The sequence below is a fragment of the Pelodiscus sinensis genome, chromosome 19 (genome assembly GCF_052426305.1).
Source record: "Pelodiscus sinensis isolate ZL-2025 chromosome 19, ASM5242630v1, whole genome shotgun sequence".
NCBI lineage: Eukaryota > Metazoa > Chordata > Testudines > Trionychidae > Pelodiscus > Pelodiscus sinensis.
Genome location: NC_143070.1, coordinates 7,526,476 through 7,549,933, shown reverse-complemented (window position 1 = coordinate 7,549,933; position 23,458 = coordinate 7,526,476). Strand labels below are relative to the sequence as shown.

The 23,458-nt window shown below is 43.5% G+C and overlaps 1 protein-coding gene across 4 annotated transcripts; it reads left to right on the top strand.

The window, feature by feature from the left end:
- Positions 1-723: 723 nt before the first annotated feature.
- On the top strand, positions 724-21,195 carry LOC102449261 (protein regulator of cytokinesis 1-like). 4 transcript variants are annotated; one of them, XM_075913987.2, is made up of 14 exons: positions 724-884; positions 1,087-1,219; positions 3,607-3,729; positions 5,262-5,468; positions 6,285-6,455; positions 8,369-8,518; positions 8,916-9,063; positions 11,260-11,396; positions 12,918-13,013; positions 14,076-14,213; positions 16,103-16,168; positions 17,425-17,535; positions 18,885-18,989; positions 20,332-21,195. In XM_075913987.2, exons 1-14 carry the CDS (start codon positions 871-873, stop codon positions 20,398-20,400), a joined length of 1,668 nt encoding a protein of 555 aa, XP_075770102.1. In that variant the 5' UTR covers positions 724-870; the 3' UTR covers positions 20,401-21,195. The 4 variants fall into 4 exon arrangements, with proteins under 4 accessions (XP_075770102.1, XP_075770100.1, XP_075770103.1 ...); XM_075913985.2 differs by having other exon boundaries at positions 5,235-5,468; XM_075913986.2 differs by having other exon boundaries at positions 804-944; positions 5,235-5,468.
- Positions 21,196-23,458: the final 2,263 nt, after the last annotated feature.

Here is a 23,458-nt window from a genome sequence, read left to right as displayed (position 1 = left end):
AGTGCGTCTAGATTGGCAGGATGCTTTTCCGGAAAAGCACTTTTTGCAGAAAAACATCCGTGCCAATCTAGATGCGCTTTTCCGCAAAAAAACCCCAATCGTCATTTTCACAATTGGGGCTTTTTTGCGGAAAAGAAATCTGTGCTGTCTACACTGGCCCTTTTCCGGAACAGTTTTCCGGGAAAGGACTTTTGCCTGAACGGGAGCAGCATAGTTTTTCCGGAAAAGCACTGATGATTTTACATGAGATCGTCCGTGCTTTTCTGGAAATTGAAGAGGTCAATGCAGACAGCTGGCAAGTTATTCCAGAAAAGCAGCTGATTTTCAAGAATAAGTAACCAATGTAGACACAGCCAGACCGTATATCCCCTATAGACACCCACTGTAGTCCCCTTGCCCCCTACAGATGTCCCTTGTACTCTGCAGAGTCCCCATGTCCTCTGCTATAGACACCCACTATGCAACCAGCCCCACCCCTGCCCTGCGCTGCTGCGGTTCGCAGGGTTTGCCAACCTGTCGCGCCCCCCATGGTCACATGACCTGCTACCCACCTCCGCGTGGCTCCCTGGGCGAAGGAAAACAAAGGAGCTCTCTTCCCATTGGGCCCTGCCCCGAGCGCCCCGCCTTCCTGCCTGACGTCACGTCGGCGCCTCCGCGCGCTTGGCGGTGGGCGTGGTCAAAGCCGCCGGGCTCAGGCACTCCGCTCCGGACGTCACGCGCCGCGCCCCGGGGGGGGAGAGGGGGGCGGAGCCGGCGAAGAGGACGCTCGCCCAATCAGCGGGCTCCTTAGCGCGCGGCGCGGCCGGTTTGAATCTGACCGGGGGGTGGCCGTTAGAAGTTCGTTAGCCGCCCGCTCAACCGCCACTCAGCATGCCGCGCCACAGGTGAGGGCGGGGCCCGGCGTCTTCCGCCGGCCCGGCTGCCGCGGCCATGAATGGCAACCGGTCCGTCCGGTCGGGAAAGTGGGGAGGGTCTGGGCAGGGGAGGGGGGCAGAAGGGCGGCGTGTGCGGGGCCGGAGGTGGCCTGTGTGGGGGGAGTGGGGGGGGCGCTGGCCCGCCTGGCCCTGACTGGGTGTTTCCCCTCAGCGAGGCCCTGGCCGCCTCCCTGGTGAGCAGCGTGAACCACGCGCTGGGGGAGCTGCTGGACATCTGGCAGCAGATCGGCATCAAGGAGGAGATGCAGCTGGAGCGCATGCAGGCCGTCAAGCAGCACATCGAGGTGAGGGGTGATGACAGGGCCTGGGGTAACAAAACACAGGACTATGCAGCACTTTAAAGACTAACAAGATGGTTTATTAGATGATGAGCTTTCGTGGGCCAGACCCACTTCCTCAGATCAAATAGTGGAAGAAAATAGTCACAACTATATATACCAAAGAGATTCCCTCCCCCCCACCCCAAAGTGAACACCTATAAAAAGGGATGTGGGGGGGGGGGGATATCCTCATCCTCATCCTCAGTGGATGCTGCTCAGCCTCCACCTCTGTGCCCCCCCTCCTACAGCTCTTCAGGGCTGAAGAGGGCTGCCGTGGGGTGCCTTCCAGTGCTCCCTGTAAGCCAGGGGTCTCCAGACTTTTTAAGCGTGTGATCACTTGTTTAAGTGCAATCCTGGATCTACCGCACACTCAAATGCCCTTGCCCCGCTCCTGTTCACACCGTCCTCCCACTTCACTTTTATCAGGCTGGGTGCAGGGGGACTTGGGGTTGGGGTGTAGGAGGGGGTTCAGGACTGGGATTGGGGTTTGGAATGCTGGCTCCAGCTGGGCACCGCTTACCACAGGTGGTTTCTGGTGGTGGTGCAGTGGGGCTGAGGTAGGCTCACCCTGACCCTACATCACTCCCAAAAGCAGCCAGCAAACTCCCTCCATCCCTGCCCCCCTCTACTCTGTGGAGATGAGGTACAGGGTAGAGGGAGGGAGCATCCTGACAAAATCATCACTCCCTTCCTCTTCTTCCCGTGCCCTGCACAGCAAGCAGGAGGCTCCCAGGGATGAGGGGAACCTCCAAGGTGGAGGGCAGGGGCAGCGTGGCAGTGCAGAGAGGGGTGGATGAAGTGCCGGCACTTGACAGCCTCCCGGCCAAACCTGTCGGCCAAACCTGTCAGGATCACCTGTCAAAGGTTCCAAGATCTACTAGTAGATCAGGATCTACTGGTTGGTGACCACTGGTGTAAGCTGTGCGCTTATGCTGCCGCTGGAGTCAAATGCTGCCCAACTGATTAACAGAGCACCTACACTTAGGTTTTTTGTTTCTCCTGATGGCACACTTTGCACTAGGGATATTAACTAGTGTGTATTTGTGTAAACATGTAACCACTGGATTTTTTATTTTAGTAGTTGCAGATTTACGCTTGGTGGTGGTGGGTGGGCAGGCGGGAGCCAATGATCAGCTGCTGCCTACCTGCCTTCTCCCACTGCCTCTGATAGAGGTAGCAGTGTGGGGGACGGGTGGCTCTGTGGGAACAGATATGTGCAGGGAGCTGGCTTGAAAGCTGCTTCCCGAATGTACCCGCTCCTGCCTGCCTGCCCCCTCACCCCCTGTGCTGCTGCTTCTCTTACAGACTGCAGCGTGGGAGTGGAGCAAGCCATTGGCTCAGTGAGAGCCGTCTATTGGTAATCAGCCTGGACAGTTGTATCTCACTTAAACTGTGCTTCTAACTCGGCCTGAAGTTAGTTTTTGGGCCAGGCTAAAGTAAATAGCCCTTGCAACTCTCCAAGCCATAGGCACTTACTTTTCCTCATTGAGCAAGGCCCCTGATAGTCTGCCCTGGCTGTGCCTCCACTTCACCCCTTGCCATGCCAATCTAATCCCTGGTCTAGACATGGCTCTGTTGATAGGCAAATGTTTCAGTCGGCCTAACTACCACCACCACCTCGGCAGGTGAATTACCTATAGCAACAGAAAAAAAAAACCTTAAAGATTTTGTCTATGCTACAGGATTAGCATGCTGAAGCAATGCTCTAGGTTAGGGGTGGCAAACCTGTGGCTCCAGAGCCACCTGTGGCTCTTCAAAAGTTAATATGTGGCTCCTTGCATAGGTACGAAATCCAGGGCTGGAGTTACAGGTGCCAGCTCCTCACTGTTCAACCCCTAGCTCTGCCCTAGGCACTGTCCCCCTCCACCTTTTCCCCCTTGGATCCTGCCACTTCCCACCCTCTCCACTGAGCCTGTCACACCCATGCTTTCCCTCTTCAGTGTCTCCCACTGAGAGAGAGCTGATCACAGTGGGCAGAAGAAGGAGGTGCTGACCAGTGGGGCTGCCAGTTGATGGGGATGTGCTGAGAGTGTTGGTGGGGAGATGATCAGGGCCGGAGACATAGAACTGTTGCTCTTTGGCAACATGCATTGGTAAATTCTGTCTCCTTCTCAGCTTTAGGTTGGCCACCCCTGCTGTAGGCCATGTAATGCAGACTAGCCCTTCGTGTGGAGTATTCCTGATACAGCAGTTTTCATAGTGGCAACCTCCAAACGTCAACCAGCAGTTACATAGACTGCCCAAATGACCACAGCAATTTACAAAATTATATTGATAGTTTAGTTGAATTTTGTTACTTTTATGTATGTTATATCCAACTTAATGATAATTTTGTATCCTTTCTTGGTTAGGATTTGTTGAATGAAATGATTATGGAAGAATGTCAGTTAAAGGAAAGAATCAAACACAACATTGAACGTCGGCAGAAGGAACTAAAGATACTAAGAAATGAACTTTCATTAGACCCCTACCTGGTAAGATGGTTCTGTCAAGCATAAGAAAACCCAGTCTACCAGTTGACTTAAAGTTTACATTTGCTGCTTAAAATTGTTCATATATGGATTAAATATTACCATATAGGCGGTCTTTTGCTGTAGGCTTTCAGTGTTGCTATTTATGCACTTTGAATTTTCTATATGTAAGTTTTGATGTTTGTTTCCTTCCACTCCCCCATACAGTTTTCATAGGAAGTCTAAAGTTGGTCTCAAGTAGGGATGTCGGATATCGTGTATTTTAGTAATCCTGTAGCCACAACAGTTTTTAGCAGTTACACAATTGCTAAAATACTCCATGGGGGTGGAGCTGGCAGCCAGCGTGCTCCCCGCTCTCAGACCCACTCCCAGGAAATTCCCTACCACCATGCACTGCGGCCTCTGTATCGGGGAGGTGGAGCCTGTCCCTGAGGAGAATCTGTGCTCTGTGCAGATGGGCACCTGCATGTTGCCTCTTGTGAAGACTAGGTTGCAGCAGCCCATGTCCATTGGGAAAACAAGCTCCCCTTGGACAGAGGCTGCTCTGGCATCACATGGAGCAGCCTCCCTCCACAGCAAGCCCAGAGGAGTCAAACCTAAAAATAAGAGATTAAAGCATACTAGTCATCAGACTTTTTGGAAAAAAAACCCAGAAATTCTGGACATAGCACCACTGCTTCCCTTTCTTCCTTGTTTGATCTTGATCCTCCTGTAAAACCTGGGTTGGGGCTAGGTATCACTGTCTGTCTGCAATAACCTGGTGGTCTTGTATGTGCAGTCTGGCTGCTTTCTTTTAAAAGTGGAGTGCTTCCCTAATAGTCTTTGTCCCCCTTTTGCCCATACACATTGTCATGGGAGTTCCAAGTCTCAGCCTGTTGCCCACACTCCATTGTCTTCTGTGCAAAATGAAAGTCAATGGCCCCTTCCATTGTTCTAGTTGGAGAGAGTCTTTAAATTATTTAAAGCTGTATCATGGTGTTTCTTTTCTAGATGTCAGACCCTGCTACAAAATGCTGTAATCCATAAAGGAGGTTGCAGCATAAAATATAACTCTCTGAAACAAAACCAGGTTCATGGTTTGATAGACATAAATCTCAACTTGTCACAATGTGCTGTTAGGATTTTGTTAACACTTTTCAAGATGCTTCCTTGTCCAGTCTTCTGTAACACATGATTCTATTTAACTGGCTCGTCCTTGAAGGTTTGTCTCCTGCTCACTTGAAGGAATTGATTGAAATTTTGGAAGGTGTGGGAATGGGCCTGTCTATGTGATGGCTTGCAAGTAGGGGAGGCAATGGTCTAAGGAAACTTTGTCAGTCTTTAGGACAGGCAACTAAGACCTGAGAAGACAAGAAACTTCTGTTTGCTGAAGTTACTCTTATCCCTGAAGTTCATGTATACCATGTACTGCTTTGCATAAGGCTACTTTTTTTAGATGATGCCACAACTAAATATGACAAGGCATTATGTATCCTTATGATTACAAAAATGCTTCAAAAACATTACAGGCTGAAGAGGGTTTGTCCATCCTTCAGATGGAGAAAGAGCTTCGATTGGCAATAGAAGCTGCAGTCAAAGAAAAAAATGAGAGGCTGGAAGAATTGAAGGAGCTTCAGCAAGAAGATGAAAAGCTCTGTACAGAGCTTTTCGCCACTCCTTATTATATACCCTCTGGCAGTATTCCGAGTCGTTCACAACTGGAAGAGTTAAAAGAACATGTTAGGACACATTCAGAGGAAAAGGTATGTAGTGTCTTCTACAAAAAAATCCAATAAATAGAATGTGATTTGGGGCTGCAGAGTTTTCCACCTCTGCATTTTAACTGGAAAAGAATGCTCATTGCAGTGTCCTCTGACCACCCAGTGTACTTTAATCCTGATATCTCTCTTTCTTTAAAGGCATTGTACAAGGAAATGTCACTTTCTTAGTTCTTTCAAAGTTGTTATGAAAATAATAGTGATTGATATTTTAAAATGTGTATATGAACTACAACTTCACACCAAGACTAAAATTTTAAATGTTGTTCCAGTGAAGTGTTACCTTTTCATCTGTTGTAATTTGCAGATATGACTTGGATAATGGCATACTCTAGAGCAGGGGTGGGGAACATTTTTAGGATTTGGGGCTGCATGCTAGTTAGAAGCAAAAAAAAAACCCTCACCACTCATTGATATGGCCCTTAAGAAGAAGAGACTGTTCCCCACATTTCTCTTGCACACCAGAGCTTAGGGGGGTCCAAGCTAGTAGATTTTGTGTGCTCCAGTTCTATGGAATGGCGAGGGGAAGGCTGGTGCACCAGCATAGCCTCCCAATGCTAGCAAGGAGCTCCAAGTCTTGGGGGCCTTAGGTTCCCCACCTCTGCCCTACAGCTTCTGTGTAATGCTTTAAATTGTAAATAGTGTTGGAACCATATTGACTATCAATCCATACTCAGAGTGGCATTACCTAAACTGTCAAAATTCTGTTGCCTTGACATGGACTCTGTCTAAAGATCTTCAGTATTAGACAATATGCTAACCAATTATCTATAAAATGCTTGCTTTCTAATTTTCCAATAGAAACAACGTCTGGAAGTTTTTCTCAAACTGCAAAACGAAATCAGGCAATATAATGAAGAGATCGGACATGCACCTGATTCTACTCTTGAAAAAGAGGTGCTCTCTGATGACGAGGAATCCTTTTGTCTTACTAATAGGAACATTGAAGCTCTTAAAATACTTGTTGATCAGGTTAGATTTTTTTTGAGAGACTGTAAGAGGAAATATAGTTATCCCGGGCAACGAGGATGTACTCTGTCTTCTACAGCCATCTAGTGGCAACATGCAAAATAGTATTAGTTAAATAAGAGTCTCAGAGTGCAACTAAATAAAATTGACCTAACTTTGTAGTTTAGACATACCATTAAGAACATAGGAATTCTTCTGCAAAACTGTTATAATTAAGGATGTGAAATGTTTATCCATTATGGCTAATGGGTGATGCTTACTGGTTCTGGTTTACCAGTGTGTGTTGGAGCAGTTCCCCTGTCTGCCGGGGCAAGGGGTTGATCTGGGTGGCTGAGGCAGTGGTACAGGCGGTGGCTGCTTGAGCTGGCTGGGGGAGCTGATGGAGTGGTGAGATCCCACTTAGTTAACCTAACATTTAACTGATTAACCAGGATTTTATATCCCTAGTAATAATCTACTATTAAGTATTCTGTCTGGCAGTGACCAGACCTAGATGCTTCAACAGAAAATGAAAAAACACTTGAGCCTCACTTGCAACACTCACCTGCTTTGTTACGTTATATCTCCTTTGGTCCTCTTCTGCTTCCTGTTCCCTGATTTACTCTCCTCTCCACTCTGTGATCCGTCTTCCTGATCATAACCTCTCTTTTGTCCAAAAGACTGTCAGATCTTGTTCTCTCTTGTCTACAGTCTCCTCCTTCACTCTGTAGTCCTGGCTTTCCAATCAACTTTCTGCATGTCCAAGACCCACTACGTGCTGCGCTTGTCTCAACCTTAGACAAAATGCATAATCTGTCTGCCCACCAGTTCACTCTGTGTCTATTCATCAATCCCTATCCTCCCCTGAATTCAAACCCAATGTAACCTCAGTAAATTAAACTTTTGAGCCCTATGTGGAAACATATTTCTACCCGTGGGAAGAATCCCATGAATCAGCAGATATGGATCTCTAATCCAGGAGATGTAGCCAAAGGAGAGGAACATGGTGCCACCACTCCCAGTAGCCAGTGTCCTCAGCTGGCAGCTCCTCCTGGTCATACGGCTGTACCACCCCTAGCCTTGCTGGCAGCAGGGTTGTAGGAGCCCAGACAGAAGACATGGCTGGAATAAACTAGACCAAAGGCGGGGAACCTTTTTTGGGTCCGGGGCCACACACAAGTGACAAGCCAAATAACTCCTCACAGATGTGGCTCCCAGTTCAGAAACAGGAAAAAGACACTCCCTCAACTCCAGCACCAGAGGGGTGCGAGAAGGCACCAACCTTTAGGGCTTATCCCAGGTCTGGATGAACTCTTGTGGGCCCAAGGCTGGTAGATTTTGGGGGGAGGGACAGGGACTGTAGGGCTTGGGAGTAGGGCAGACAATGGGTTCAGCAAATGGGAGGGGGCAGGCTGGGGATGAGGGGGCAGGAGTGGCCTAGGAGATCCTGGTCAGGAAAGGAGAGCGGGTGGTGGCCAATGGGAGTGACGGGTGGTGGTGCCTGCAAAGAGCACTTCCCTGCAGTATGCTGAACCCATGGGCCTAATCTGGCCTGTGGCTTGTGTTGATCAGACCCTCAAGACTCCAGGGAGGAAACCTTGCAGGCCAGATCCAGCCTGTGAGCTGTAGGTTCCCCACCCCTGAATTAGACCATTGGATAATAAAAATATTGTAAAGTGTATAGTTTGCATCAAAATAGTAACCACTACTTAACTGTACAAATCCTGCATGCTCATTTTTCTCGCTGCAATGCTCTAAGAACAATCTGTCTTCCTTTTTTCACTAGTCTGTGCATTATTTCTCTTCTTACCCAGTAATTGTGGGTTAGTTTAGCCTGCTATTCTATTGTTAGAAGAACACTGAGTAATTACAACATTAAGTTGAATATCCTCTCTGAACTACATTTACTTTATACTATCATATTATGTGCCCTGTAGTTGCAGTTGAAAAAAGAATCTCTAATTTCAACACGGGAGGCTCTCAAGGAGAAGGTACAACTTCTATGGAATAGATTGTGCTGGCCAGTAGAGAAGCAGGAACAATGTAAAATGAATATTGAAGGTTCCATTACTCAAGAAGTTACCATGGTAAGATTTCACAGCCTGTTTTTCATCACGCTACTTTCCCTGCTGTAGTTCTAGGTTTGTCACAGAATTCAACTATATAAGAAAAGCAATGTTAACACCGAGAACTCACTTTGAAGACAAACCTTTTATAGAATCAGACCTTATGGTCACGGTTCTCCTTAAAGTAGTATTTTGTCCTGAGAGTAGAACTTGTACTACTGTTGCTTTCAAATTGTGGTTGAAACTCTGGCTTCTGAAGTCCAGAAGCACTTGAACATGACTTTGCCTTTTGTTTTCAGAGTTCCTTATAGGTATTGGTTAAAATTCCAGATAAAAATCATTATTTAAAACAAGGTTTTCTTAATTAGGTTTACTTATCTGTTAGTAGTCCTTTACTGTTTTAAACTTTCTCTACTAGTGGGAAGAAGAGCTGCTACGTCTAGAAGAGCTGAAGAAAGAGAATTTGAAGGGAATGATTGCAGAAATAAGACAGGAGCTTAACACTTACTGGGAGAAATGTTTCTATAGCACAGAACAAAGATCAGCCTTTCTCCCATATTATGATGGTAAATCTTGACTGCACCTGTCACTCTTACATTTCATGCATAACAATTTATGGGTATAGACTTGGAGGCAAGAATGGACAATTACAATCATCTAGTCTGACCTCTTCCGTATTGCAGTAGTAATCCCATAACTTCTGGCTGAGTTACTGAAACCCTCAAGTAACAGAGAATCCACCGCAAGTGACCCATGCTGGAGAAGAAAGCAAAAAGTTCCAATGATTTCTGCCAGTCTGACTTTAGGAGAAATTTCTTCCCAACCTAAATGCAGAAGTTAGTTAGATCCTGAGAATGAGACCCACAAGTTATACCTAGAAAAGAATTCTCTATAGTAACAGACCTTCCCACTAGTGTCCTCTCTCTTCCCAGTAGAGATTTGCCAATAACAGTCACAAATGGGCCAAATGTCATTGTAGGCAACCTCTTCCATACCATTGTCTACACAAGCTTGATACTTTCCGTCTTGAAATAAGTTGGGTTTTTTTGCCCCACTTTTCCCTGGAAAATCTGTGCCAGAACTTTCCTCCTTTGATGGTTAGGCCCTTTTTATCTAATTTCAAGCCTAAACTTGTTGATGGCCAGTTTATATCCATTTGTTCTCGTACCAAATTGGCCCTTAACTTGAATAATTCCTCTTCCTTCCTGGTGTTTGCTCTCTAAGGGTATGTCTACACTACCCTCCTAATTCGAAATAGGAGGGTAATGTAGTCATACCGCAATTGCAAATGAAGCCCGGGATTTGAATTTCCCGGGCTTCATTTGCATAAAGCCGGCTGGCGCCATTTTTAAATGCCGGCAGTTCGAACCCCGTGCCGCGCGGCTACACGCGGCACGGAGTACTCCTCATTCCACGAGGAGTACAGCTAGTTCGGATTAGGAAGCCTAATCCGAACTAGCTACTCCGTGCCGCGTGTAGCCGCGCGGCACGGGGTTCGAACTGCCGGCATTTAAAAATGGCGCCGGCTGGCTTTATGCAAATGAAGCCCGGGAAATTCAAATCCCGGGCTTCATTTGCAATTGCGGTATGACTACATTACCCTCCTATTTCGAATTAGGAGGGTAGTGTAGACATATCCTATATGTAGAAAAAGACATATTTACAAGGCAAGTTCCTTAATTTTCTACTTGTAAGGTAGGTACTCTGTTCCTTGGATCATTCCAGTAACCCTTCTCTGTACCTGTTTCAGTTTGAATTAATCTTTCTTAACCATGACCAGAATTGCACATGGTATTCCAGATGAGATCTCACCTGTGCTTTGTTTAATGGCAATACAGTCCCTTATCTCTACTGGAAATACCTTGAATGATTCATCTTGTGATGGCATTAGCCTTTTTTTATGGCCATGTCACATGGGGGACTTGAAGTCCTCTTGTGATAAACTGAAAGGAGTGCTGGAAAAATATAGTGGGAGTGTTGAGAGTCCTTGAAACAAATTGTAAACTATCGATGTTAATGGAAAGCAGTTCAAGCCAGGGTTGCAGCAGCACTCAGTTCTAGCACCTTTGGCCAAACCAATACATCCAAGTCTTTGCCTTCTCTGTCATTTCCAATTGATATCTGCAGCTTATAGCAAAAATTCTTGTTAGTCCTCATATGTATGACCTTGCAATAGCAAACTTCATTTACTCCAGAATTGCCTACAATAGTGGCCTTGTACCATTAGTAACCTCAAGAGCTGATTTCCCTATTTGTTTTCTTTTTCTATACACAAAATAAATGTTCAGTGATGACTTTTGATTAAATAGTTGGTTTCCCCAAACTGATCAGCTTAAGTGTCATACTGTAGCTTTATAAGCCTTATTACTCCAGAGTTCATTATAACAATCCAATATCCTTATTGGCCAGTTGGAAAACAGCACACACACCCAAAAAAACCCAACCCCTAAGCAGGATAGGCCTGAAACAGTGGACTTTTGGAATGAAAACATCCTATTTATTGGGGGAAGAGGCACTATTTGAAACTGTGCCCAGAGTCAGACCTTGGCAGGGTTTCAAATTAGCAACAAAACCAGGGAAGCTATGTTAGGTACATCCTTCAAGGGTTCGCTTGCATGCATTATTACTAAATTACTTGCGTTATTTAAATTACTAGAGTTTTGCCCAATATGCAACTAGTATTTAAAAAGCTCATGCCATATCTGTATTTGAATAACTTTTCAGAAATATAACACCATAAATAATAAACTTTTCAATTCCAGATGACTTTACAGAAGATCTGTTGAAGCAACATGATGAGGAAGTTATAAAAATGAAACTCCTTTATGAGAAAAATAAGCCTTTATTTGAAGGTGTTGTTAAGTGGGAAACAACCTGGAAACAGTTCATAGAGCTGGAGGTACCAATTACAGGAAATTAGTTTACACGATTTCTAAAGAGGAATAGGCTGATAAACATGATCAGCAGAGAAAGGCAGTTGGATTGTGGGAAAGGCAGTTGGGGAAACTGGGTCAGATACATTTACAATCACTTTCAGGGAGCATCTTATTCCCATTAAAGATGGGCAATCTTAGGGTAGCATTCTACTGGAAGATCTAGCATTTGGCTTCATGATATCAATATAACCCCAGTGGTATGTCAGTCGTATTTATCCCGTTCTAACCTGAAGGGAAGCTGAATGACGTGTCAGTGTTTGAGACATGGCAACATTTGTTCCAGTGCAAGTTGGCATCCAAAGCATTTTGGGTTGTTGGTTTTGCAATACCTGCTCAGGGATGTCAATGTTCCCTCTGATTTTTTTCCCACCCCTGAACAAAATGAATGTTATGTGCGCCAATATTGAGATGATGAACAATACATCACCTTCATATTGGTACTCAACACCATTCACGGGGCGGAGGTGGAGCCAAAAGACCCTGTGTGGGAAGAGGCTTAAGCAGAGGGTGGGGGGGGTGCCAGTTTGGGGGATTTAGGGGTTCAGTGTACAGATTGCCTCAGCCCAAGAGGACTATCCCCAGTCCTCTCTCACTGCTGAAGCTTGGGACCAGGTGAGAGGTGCTTCTCCCTGTCCACCACAGCTCCAGTGGATGCAGTAAGGAACATTTTTCCCTGAGCTTGGGGCATGTCCAGATTAGGTTGGATGAGTGCCACAGAAGACGAACCTTATCCCAGGGCAGCTCTGCATTAGGTGTGATGGCCAGGGGAGAGGCACCGTCTTCCTTGGCCACATCATGGAGCAGCTGCGGTGCAGGAGGGTGGGGGGAAATAGGTGAGCTCTATTCTGGGCCTGCCAGGCAGAGGCATACTATGTGCCTAGCCTGAGCCCCTTTGTGGGGCTTGTTAGGCAGGGAACTTAGGTGTCAGTACACGTTTTGGCAAACAACTGAGGTGAGATCTTAATCGTTTCATAGTGCAGTTAAGAATCCTTTATTAAACTGAACATATAGAAAATACTATTTTCTCTCTTTCTTGGGGAAAAGTGTTGTCAATTAATATTGTTGTTAAAAGACCTTTTCTCCTTTAAATTTTCTTGTATGATTCAGTGAGGCAACCTGTAGCCACTCCCCATCATCTGGCCTCGAACAATTTCCAGCCATTTTAGTTTCATATTGATATAAATATTATGTGTTAGTGATGAGGAAATGTCTCTAATTCTTTTGTAGCCAAGTAAATAACTCCCAAATCATCATTGATGGTCTCTTCAGAGAAAGGTGTAATTATGCTGATCATTCCTGAAATAGTGGATTCAATAAGTGAAGTTTCTCTGGCATGAAGTACAGAATATCATATTATGTGGGAAAGTGTAATTAATTGTATTACTTATGTGGTGTTGCTCTTGAATGCTCTTTGCCATTCTAGAAGGCAAAAAAAAAAATCTTGATTGTATGTGTTGATATTTCAATAAATGTATTTTGTTCAGAAAAAATCCACAAATCCAAACCGACTGGTTAACAGAGGTGGTACTTTACTGAAGGAAGAGAGAGAGCGGTCAAAGATCCACAGGCTCTTAACAAAGGTAAGGTCTACCACCAATAACATGTATGCACCCTCGAAATTGAGTAAAAATTCTGTCGTTCCAATATCTTATGGGTAATCTTGTCTGAGTTGATGGACTACAATTTGCTGTAATAGATCTCTCTAAGTAGGCTGGATGCTGAGTTAGTTCATTTGCCATGTGATGGATATGATTTCCGTAAGACTCTTGAAATTCTTAGGCTTAAAGGATACAAACTAAACTAAATGCAATTTCTTCTAATGATAGGCACCCTGAAACATACTTGACTGTGCACAAACTTCAATTAGTTCATGTTTAATGTTTATGAACCTCTTTTAAACATTTAAAAATCAGCAGCCTACAAGTGTCATCCTTCAACCCGTTAAACTGCCTGTCTGCAATACTAGTCACTTGTTCCAGGAGTCAAGATGAAAGTTAATTAAATGTCACTTCGTTGGGTAACACTTTGTAAAATATCTGTCTTGCACTCCTTAAACTTCTGATGCTTGCCCTTAATCCGTGTTACCTCGAATGGCTCAGTGTCTTTTTCTATCTCAGACTTCTTGGCATCTTTAAAAAAAGCTGGCACAACATAAGACAAAGAAACAGGCCTGGAACTGTGCTTTTAGACCCCTAGTGAGGCAAGACTTGTTGCATACACGTACACAGTGCTTTTTTTTTTGTTTGTTTGTTTAAAAAAAAGGGGGGGGGTGCTGGTACGTGTGGCGGGAGTGCTCCCGGGCCGGCAGGAGGCTGTGCCAGGGGAAAGCAGCACGGCGCAAATGCTCCCAAAAAGGTGCCAGTACGCTGTACTGGTGCATACCAGCACAAAAAAGCACTGTACATACATATATATTTACGTGAAACTGCCACATAGCCGGTGGAAAGAGAAAAAGTTCTAAAATAGTCAAGTGTAACACTACTAGTTAACAGGTTTTTAAGCAAGTGCAGTACCTGAAGGAACTGGTTTTTACCTTTCTGAAATAAGCCAGGCACCAACCTGACTGTCCTAAGTTGGTCAAATGTATAACAGAATACACAGAATTTTTATTTATATCATTTTTTTTTCATTTGCAAACTTAGTTGGGAGAAGACCTGAAAAGAAGCATTGAAATCTGGGAAAGAGAACAAAGCTGTAACTTCTCAATCAAGGGTCTGAGATTCCTGGATTACATGGCAAATCAGTGGGAACAGCATGCACTTAAAAAAGAACGGGAGAGGGTGAGATTTTTTTCTTAACGCTAAAACGGGTTGGTGTTATACTACAGTAGAATTTCAGTGTTATGAACACCAGAGTTATGAACTGACCAGTCAATCATACACCTTGGGAACTAGAAAAGGCAGCCTCAGAGACACAACACAAATACAGTACAGTACTGTGAATAAAATAAACTACTAAAAAATATAGGGCTTTTTTTTAAAAGATTTGACTAAGTAAGGAAACTGTTCCTGTGCTTGTTTCATTATAATGGGGTTAAAAACAGCATTTTTCTCCTGCACGGTAAAACTTCAAAGCTGGGTTGAGTCCATATTCAGTTGTAAACTTCTGAAAGAGACACCATAATGTCTTGCTCAGAGTTACATTATCCATTTCTGAGGTGTTCATAACTGGAGTTCTGTTGTACTTAGCCAGAATGAAGAATTGTTAGAATTAATTCCATCTCCAGAGGCCTTCACAAATAAGTGATGGAAGAGCTTTGATGGGATAACATTTACCCAAATACAGAGTGATAGGCAAACATCTGTGTGAATAGCATGTTGGTGCTCTTTTTTTTTAAGAATATAAATTATGCCTGTGCTTACATCCTTGAATGTTATCTTAGTTTTCAATGTTTTTTGGATGGTGTGTCTGCTTCCTGACAGGAGTGAAAGCTCAAGCAGGAAAAATTCTTCAGGTAGTGCCTTTTTATGTTGCTGGCTCCAGTTGCTGAGTGTGTTAGTGGGCTGCAACAACTTCTTGTAGTGCCTTAGGGGACGGAAAGTCAAGATTTTCCATAGAGAACCAAGAGCTAGAGCACCTACAACTGGGGAAGGTGCTAAGAATCCTGAGTTAAGCTGGCTTGATTTGAGTCTGTATAGTGTATTGTGGGTAAATGAACAGTAAACCAAGGCTGTGAGTAATCAGTGTAGGTGTGTCTAGAGTATACAGGGTTTTGTCGACAAAAGTGGACTTTTGTCAACAAAATTATAACTGCGTCTACACTGCTGCTGAGTTCTGTCGACATAATGTCAACAGAACTTGGCAGTTTTGTTGATGGCTGTAAACCTCATTCTACGAGGAACAACACCTTTTATCAACAGAGTTCTGTTGACAGAAGGCATTATTGCATCTACGCTGCCCTTTGTGTCTACACTGTCATGTCGACAAAGTGGCTTGCTTTGACAGAACTGGATGTAGTCTAGACGCTCTTTGTTGACAGTATGGGTATGTCTAAACTACATGGCTCCGTCAACGGAGCCATGTTCATTTGTTGTTTTGGCAAAGTCAAATGAAGCCACGATTTAAATGATCGCGGCTTCATTTAAATTTACATGGCTGCCGTGCTGAGCCGACAAACAGCTGATCAGCTGTTTGTCCGCTCAGCGCGCTAGTCTGGATGCTCCCCTGCCGACATCAAAGCCCTTTGTCGGCAGCCCTGGTAAACCTCATCCCACGAGGAATAATGGGGCTGCCGACAAAGGGCTTTGATGTCGGCAGGGGAGCGTCCAGACTAGCGCGCTGAGTGGACAAACAGCTGATCAGCTGTTTGTCAGCTCAGCGCGGCAGCCATGTAAATTTAAATGAAGCCGCGATCATTTAAATCGCGGCTTCATTTGATTTTGCCTATGTGTCTAATCTACATGCCTCTGACAACAGAGGCATGTAGTCTAGACACAGCCTATTAGTTGACAAAACTTCTGTCGACAAAAGCCTGTAGTCTAGATGTACTCTGTGGGTGCTGCACCTCAGGCTTATAACTATCAAGCGTATGAGCTCAAGTCCCACAGATTTGCACTGTCATTGCTCTGTACTTATCATAGTCAAGTCATAATTGGAAAACTGTAATGAGTTAGTACACTCCTTCAGTATGCCTAGTAGTGAAATATAACTCATCTCTTTTGTGTTGCAGTTAACGAAGAAACCCATAAAAAGGCATACTGGCTCAAATACTCCAACTCCCTTTAAGACAAGGAAGGCAAGTGTATGGTCTTTTGAAACACACAGTAGAAGCTCAGAGTTGCAAACACCAGAGTTAGAAACTTGCCAGTCAACCACACACCTTCTTTGGAACCCGAAGTGCTCATTCAGGAAGCAGCAGTGACTCCTCTCCCTTCCGCCTACCCCCCTCCCTCCACACACACACTCCTCCCAAAAAAGCAATATTGTTACACATTAATTCCTTTTTTTTTTAAATGGGAAAGTTTTTAAAAACAAGACAAGGTAAGGAATTTTTCTGTGCTTTCATTTAGATTAAGATGGCTAAAAGCAACACTTCTTTCTGCATTGTAATTTTTCAAAAGTGTGTTAAGTTGATATTCAATTTTAAACTTTTAAAAGAAGAAACATAATGTTTTCTTCAGGGTTACAAACAACCGCTGTTCTTGAGGTGTTCATAACTCTGAGACGAGCACATCTTAGGGAAAAGGATCTTGTGGAATTCCCTTTTCCTTGCTTCTGCATTAATTTTATGCAAGTAACTTGCAGGTGCATTCTAAGTCAAATTGCCTTACTTCAGTTGATGCTTTCCCAGCTAACTTTGTTACTTGTCTCGCTTTTTTCCTTCATCTTCCAGAATAAGGCAAAGGCCACTGTGTCAAACTTTTTTTCTAGTTGCTGTTACAATTGGTATATTCTGTTTTAATTTATAGATACTTTTATAATCTTTAAATTTAAAAAGCTGCAAAAGTATTTAAAAATCAGAGTAGCACTGCATCATTTATGGAGGGAAATCATAAAACTTCATTTCCCCCTTCATTAGGGTAATGAGTTTGAAAGTCTCTAAAACTAGGTCCCCATATTTAGGGGAGAACTAGAGTTCATTCTTAGCAACTCTCAGCCAGCAGGTATTACTGTTCTGATAGCAGTGCAAAGTGAGGTTCATTGATTTTTGTTGAAGATGAGTGAGCTAGAAAAGGGACAGACTTACTGGAGACATTCAAGTTGTATGGAAGGACTGGTGGCTTAAAGAAGCAACACAAACTTAATATAGTGTAGATTTGAAGTGGTAGGAAGCCAGTAGTGGATGGGGCATCGGGCATAATGTATCTGGAGAAAAGTTGTATAGCGGTTCTTGTAGCTAAACAAAACTTGGCACACCTTCTAGAAACTACTCTGAAATGTTGTCATCTCTATAGATCTTGCTGGAATTAAAGGTCAGCATGCCTTTTACCATCCTAATTTTTGTGCATTTAATGTGAGAAATCTGAAGCTTTTCATTTTTTAATCTTTTAGTTGAATACAGTCACAAATGTAACTGTGCTGCGGGCAGCCAGCTGCACCAACCTTACCAACACAGGCACATGTGCTGCAACTGTTTCCAAAACGCCCATTCCAGTTTGTAAGGTGAGTAAAGCCTGGAGGTTTATTCTGCTGTTCTGGGCTCACAAGAAGGACTTTTATTATTGAGGAAAAAGTGATACTATCCCAGTTATGTAGGGCTCTTGCTCTGGAAATTTGTATATACATGAAACTTGAATATGAGCTACAAAAGTGTGAACTTATTTTTCTACTTTTAACAGCCAGGTAACTTTTTTGGCAAAAGTGTTCAGTGCTTACAAAGCTATACTAGAAACCAGCTGTTGTTCAGTTAAACATCAACTTTAACTCTTTCAAAGAGAAGGCTACAAATAGTTAACCACTGGTTATGAAAACTTCAAGTTCATCTTTAAGTTGATCTCTCTTGAAGTTCCAGTGTTACCTTTCTTTCCTTGTAATATTCCTGGAGATATTTAAGAGCAAGTTAGATAGACACCTGTCAGGTATGGTCTAGACTAGCACTTACTGGCCATGGCAGTATAAATGGGAGCAGCATGGTTAAAACACCTTAATTAGGTAAGAATTGCTAGAAGTCAAATATTTAATGCAGTATAAGGGAATTTAACACCAAAGATCTGATCACCCAGGCCATTTTGTTGATGCCTTTTTTATGGGGCTCATTATAAAAAGAATGGAAATAAGGCCTTAGAGTTAAAACACTAAAATGTCTCAACCTGGGTTCAATTCCTAAATTTGTTTGCAGCTATATTCTATGACCTTGGGCAAGTTATTAAATAACTTTGCCTCCATTGTCATCTGTAAAATGTGGGGCTGTTTTCTAAAATAAGGATATTAATGATATAAAGGCCAAGTCACAAAAGTTTAAACTATCATTAAACACACATTAACAATTAGAAGAAAAATACTAAAGTAACTGAGTTGGTTTTCCACTTGATGATTCTACATCCTCTCTGGCTACATCTACACTGAAGGCTTTTTGTGTAAGAACAGGTGTTCTTGCACAAAAACTTAGTGTCTAGACTGCACGCGTGTTCTTGCACAAGTAAACTTACAGTCAGGCATCAGAACAGAGGGCTTCTTGTGCAAGTTATTCCTCTCCCCACGAGGAATAAGCCCTCTTGTGCAAGAAGGCAGTATGGACAGGCAACAGAGGTTTCTTGTGAAAGAAACTCCTATGGCTAAAATGGCAATCGGAGCTTTCTTGCATAAGAGAGTGTCCACACTGCCATGGATGCTCTTGGGCAAAACCATATAGCAGTGTGGACATATTCTTGCACAAACATTTTTGCACAGAAACTCTTGCACAAAAAGCCTGCAGTGTAGACTTAGCCTTAGAGATTTGGGCCTTTTTAATCAAGATTGTACCTAATCTGTGGTATAAAAGCTCACTAGATATAATGCTTTACATTTTGCAGATGCTATCTAAATGCACACCACCATCTCCCCCACAGCGCATGCCATTACAAGAGAACAAGCAAGCCAGCAAATCGGACAATCAGATCAGCTATTTAAACTTCACAGTATGTCTGTCTTTTGTCTGAGTTCAAAATAGTCTAATTTTAGAGCGGGGAATAGAAAACTAACTAGATTTGGATGAAATTAGGTGGTGGGCATATAACTGCACTCTTGGCTATTTTTCAGTTTACCCAAGGGATGGGAAACTAGATCCTTAAGTTGTATATTTCTGTTAGTAATGTAATAAATTCTATGTTAATTATTGTTTGGAGAACTCTCAAAGCAGTTTGGGGTTATTCAATCCATATTGAAAGTAAGACTCAAGGTTCCACACCTAACCAAGGGCTAATAAGGAGTAACAGGATGCTAGGAAGAAAAGGTAGCTGTAGATGGGAATTTTGACTGCATGAAACTTCTAGAGCAGATTTACAGACTGGCTAGTTCAGTTGGCAGTGCATGAGACTCTCTTAATCACAAGGTCAGTGCCCTTCTGTTTACATTCTCATCCTGCCAGGATCTTAGGCAGGAAAAGTCTCTTGATGTTGAGAAAACTAGGACTTGATAGAGTTAAAAACAAACTAGATAGTATTGATGGACCTAACCTCCATTAATTTTATTATCCAGGATGAATAGTAATGGTGTCCCTGAGCCTCCGTCTATCAGGGGCTGGAAATGGGTTACAGGAGAGCGATCACATGATGATTACCTGCTCTGTTCACTCCCACTGGGGCATCTGACCCAATCTGGCTGTTTTATTATCTGTCTTGATATCTCAAACAGTTTAAAGATATCTTTCTGGTGAAAACTACTTCAGTCTGGCTATTTAGGGGATAATGAACTTCAGTTCAAAAGAACTGAAACTGAATCCTGGGAGCAAGGCAGCAGGCACTGAGCTCACTACTTGGGAAAAGGGTTGGTGCAAGGATGTTACGGTCAGCTCTAGTGGACAGACTGGGCTGTGTTAGCAGTGGGATGAAAAGGAAGCAGAATTGCTGTTGGGCCAGGCTGGAATATATGGTATTGGTCGCCATGTTACTGCATCCTCAGCTGCAGAGTTGGCTGATGTCTAGGTGGTGGGGGTGCGGAACATAAGGAAAAGCTTAAAATTCTGTAGCTGATGATTTTAACAGCTGTATTAAAATATGAGGATCAACTGTAAGTTCTTAAAGAAGGACAAAAATCAAGGGAAAGTGGGGGGGGGGGAGTAAAATCTGGCATTTAAACAGCAAAAATACATTCAATAAAATATTAGGGAAGGGAAGTAAGGCAGAGTAAACTTGAAAGAAGCCGAGACTTGTTTTTACTAAGACAACTGAGGTATGGTAAGGCAGGAAGATGGGGTATGTTGTCCTACCATGCTGTGGTGATGTCTTGTTAAAATCTTCATAACTCTTTAAATATTTTCAGAAGGAACTTTTGAAGCAAACAAGGAATACCGATGACGTATTCAATTCTACAGTAAATGAAAACACATAATAAGGATTCTGCCGCTTTATGCTCTGAAAAGCCCAGCACTAATCCCTTTGTGGAACTTGCAAGACTTGGGAGAGAAGACTTGCACTATATTTATAATGCCTCTGCTATGACTAACTCTTGCTAGGAAAACATTATTTTCATCTGTCATTGCACTTAGAAGTAATATATGTTGAATTAGTGAAGTCCACTCCAAGCAAACTTCTGTAAGTCTTAGTGTACAGATCAGTATTTATATTTTCTGTCTTTATTGGTGTGCCTGCATGTGTGAACTGGTTCATTTACTGATGCGCAATTGTTTTTTCTAGAGCATTAATGTAAAGCTTTTTTAAAACAATGTTAATATTAAAGCTTTTGAACGGTCTTACTCTTATGATGGTCAAGAGACTTGAATGTTTCATGCATTTGATTTATTCTGTTGTCCAGCATTAAGCAATTAGTCTCAAACCGTGATGCTTTTTAAGCAAACCTATGTAGAGAATTATGAAGCTAGAATTTTTTAAAATAGTTGATTAGTGATTGTAGCCATGTCACTTCTGAACTGTTCATTGCAGTTGTTTAATTTCTTTGACTTTATAGTTTTAATAGCCGCCTTTAACTGAAAATGTCCCTTCACAGTAACGAAGGAACTGTCTAACCTGCCCTGAAGAGATCTGAATAATGTTGTGATTAGAATAAAAACAATGTTTTTATAAGTGTTTTTAAATATTTCTTGAGGTGTATATAGTGTGATTCTGAAAAATATTTGTGTTGTGCTAAAAGTTAAAATTCTTAAATAATAAACTGTACTAATTAAGATGTCTGTTTCAATGGGATACCACTTCCTTGTTTTGGAGATGTCATGTGTTCTACAGTGTTTACAAACCACATTTTGTTGGTTTGGAGGCTGTTTTGGAACTAAGAGAACAGTAGACATTCATAAATTTAAAACTAATTTCTGTCTGAGGAGGAGACATTTTGTTGTGCATTAGTAAACTTTAAAAACAGATTTGGAAATTGATATTTAATTGCAATGTTGTGAAATTTGCTTTTCTTGAGGTAGAATACTTGATTAATTTATCACGAAGAGACATGAAACAGTTCATAGTATTGATAGAGCAATAGCTTGTGGGCTCCTACTGTTGTGTACTTTTCAATAGTGGTAGAATTCTTCTACTTGTCTGTCTGCAGGCAATGCAATTATATCTGTTAGAGGAAGCGACTTCTTTACTACAACATAAGTAAACATTAATCAAGCTCCGTAATTGTTTGAAATAGTACATGCTTTTTACAAAACAATGCAATCTCTGCAAAGACTTCCAGTCACTAAGCCCTAGTGCTTGGGAATATGTTTCAGTGTTTACCATTAAGAACTTTGTGTTTTGATTTTTGTTAACTTCTACTTCCAGCCCCTGGATTTTGTTGTTCAGTCTGTTTTATCAGAGCTCTCCTTGGGTAGGTACTCAAACCAGGATAAAGTTGTCCCTTAAGGAGCTTTGTGTAATGTGTTTTGGTGGTAAAGTATGTTTTTTCAGACCACAAATCTGTTGAGGTTTTCTTGGAACTCTTGCTAGTCTTTTTGCATCCTTTTTAAAACATGTACAACAAGAATGCTACTTAGGAGACCAGACCTGTACTATTACGTCCTGTCTCCTAATCCCAACATCTGGGTAGTTGGTAAAAATAGTTTTGTAAAAAGCATAAATGTAGGGTTGCAAACAGGGATGTAAAAGAATAATCAACTAGCCCATAAGCATAAGCTGGGCTATAGACCTCTGGCTGCTGGGCCGCCATGGTTCTGGGGGCCAGAGCTGGGGTACACAGCTCCTGCTGAGGCCAGGGGCGGGCTCTCCTGCCCACGATGGAAGAGTGCTTCCCTGTGCAGCAGGAGGACTGCACAGAGCTGCTCCTTGTGGCCCTCCCACTGCACAGGATAGCGCTCTTCCAGGGCAGGGGATGCTGCAGCCCACGTACCTGTGCATATTTTCGTATGGGCACCAAGCTATGATGTTGGAGCCCACCAGATCCTGACTGGCACATAAGAGCTGCAAGGTGTAGCTCTGAGGGATGGGTCCCCAGAGCAGGGCCGAGGTTCCTGCGCAGGTGCAGGCCATGGTGTGTGGGGTGCTCCCTGACAGCTGCTGGGGAGTGGAGGGGGAAAATGGGGAGCATGTGTAGAATGCCCTTTGGATACCAGGGAGGGGCCTTGTGAATGCGTACAGATCATCTTGAAGGTAGAACTGGAAGTTGAGAGGCTTCTTATGCATGTGGCTGAGCTGGCCCTGAAGGGGGGCGGGGCTGCTCCTGTATACAGGGACCTGGATGAGCTGTGTACAGGCACCAGCCCAGCACTGAAGGACCAAACCTGCCCCAGGGAGCTCACAACCTGTCACGCCAGCTCTTGTCTCCCACTCTCAGCATGCCCAAGCTCTGCTTAGTGATAGGCCCTCGCTTAGGACATAGTCTACCCAACTCTCCAAAGCAGGAAGGAAAAATCTCCTGCTGGCCGTCTGTCTGGTTGGCACTGTGCTTGAGTACAGGGGAGAGGTTTTATTGCCATCCCCAAGCAATAGCTTACCAAAGAGCAACACCTGCCCAAGCTCCATCAGAACTGCACTTGGCTGCAAACCCTTAATAGTGACCTCACATGCTCTACTGTCAACACACCAGCCAATCCAACGCTCACGGTTCTAGGCATTTGCCAAGTTATCCTGCCTTAACACTGCTGAGGTTGCCACTAAAGTTTGGTATTACAGTGCAAACCCAGTGAATATGGGATAATACTATTTGGTATCTGGAGTACCAGTGTCTGCCCAGGTGAAATCTAGCTTCAGATTGGTATTGTGTGACAAACATGAAATGTTTCTATTTTGGTGCTTCCCATGATAGTGCACAGATTATAGTGATTTGACAGGACTCTCCCATGCAGCTGGTGGGAGAGTCTGGAGATGCTGGGGGGTGTACCCCAGAGCCGCTGTGAGGTGGGCAGCAGGGCTAGGTGAGGGGGACAGGGCTAGTGCTGGGGGGCTCTGGAGGCTGAATTGCACAAATTATGAATGTGCAAATAAAATTATACCAGTCT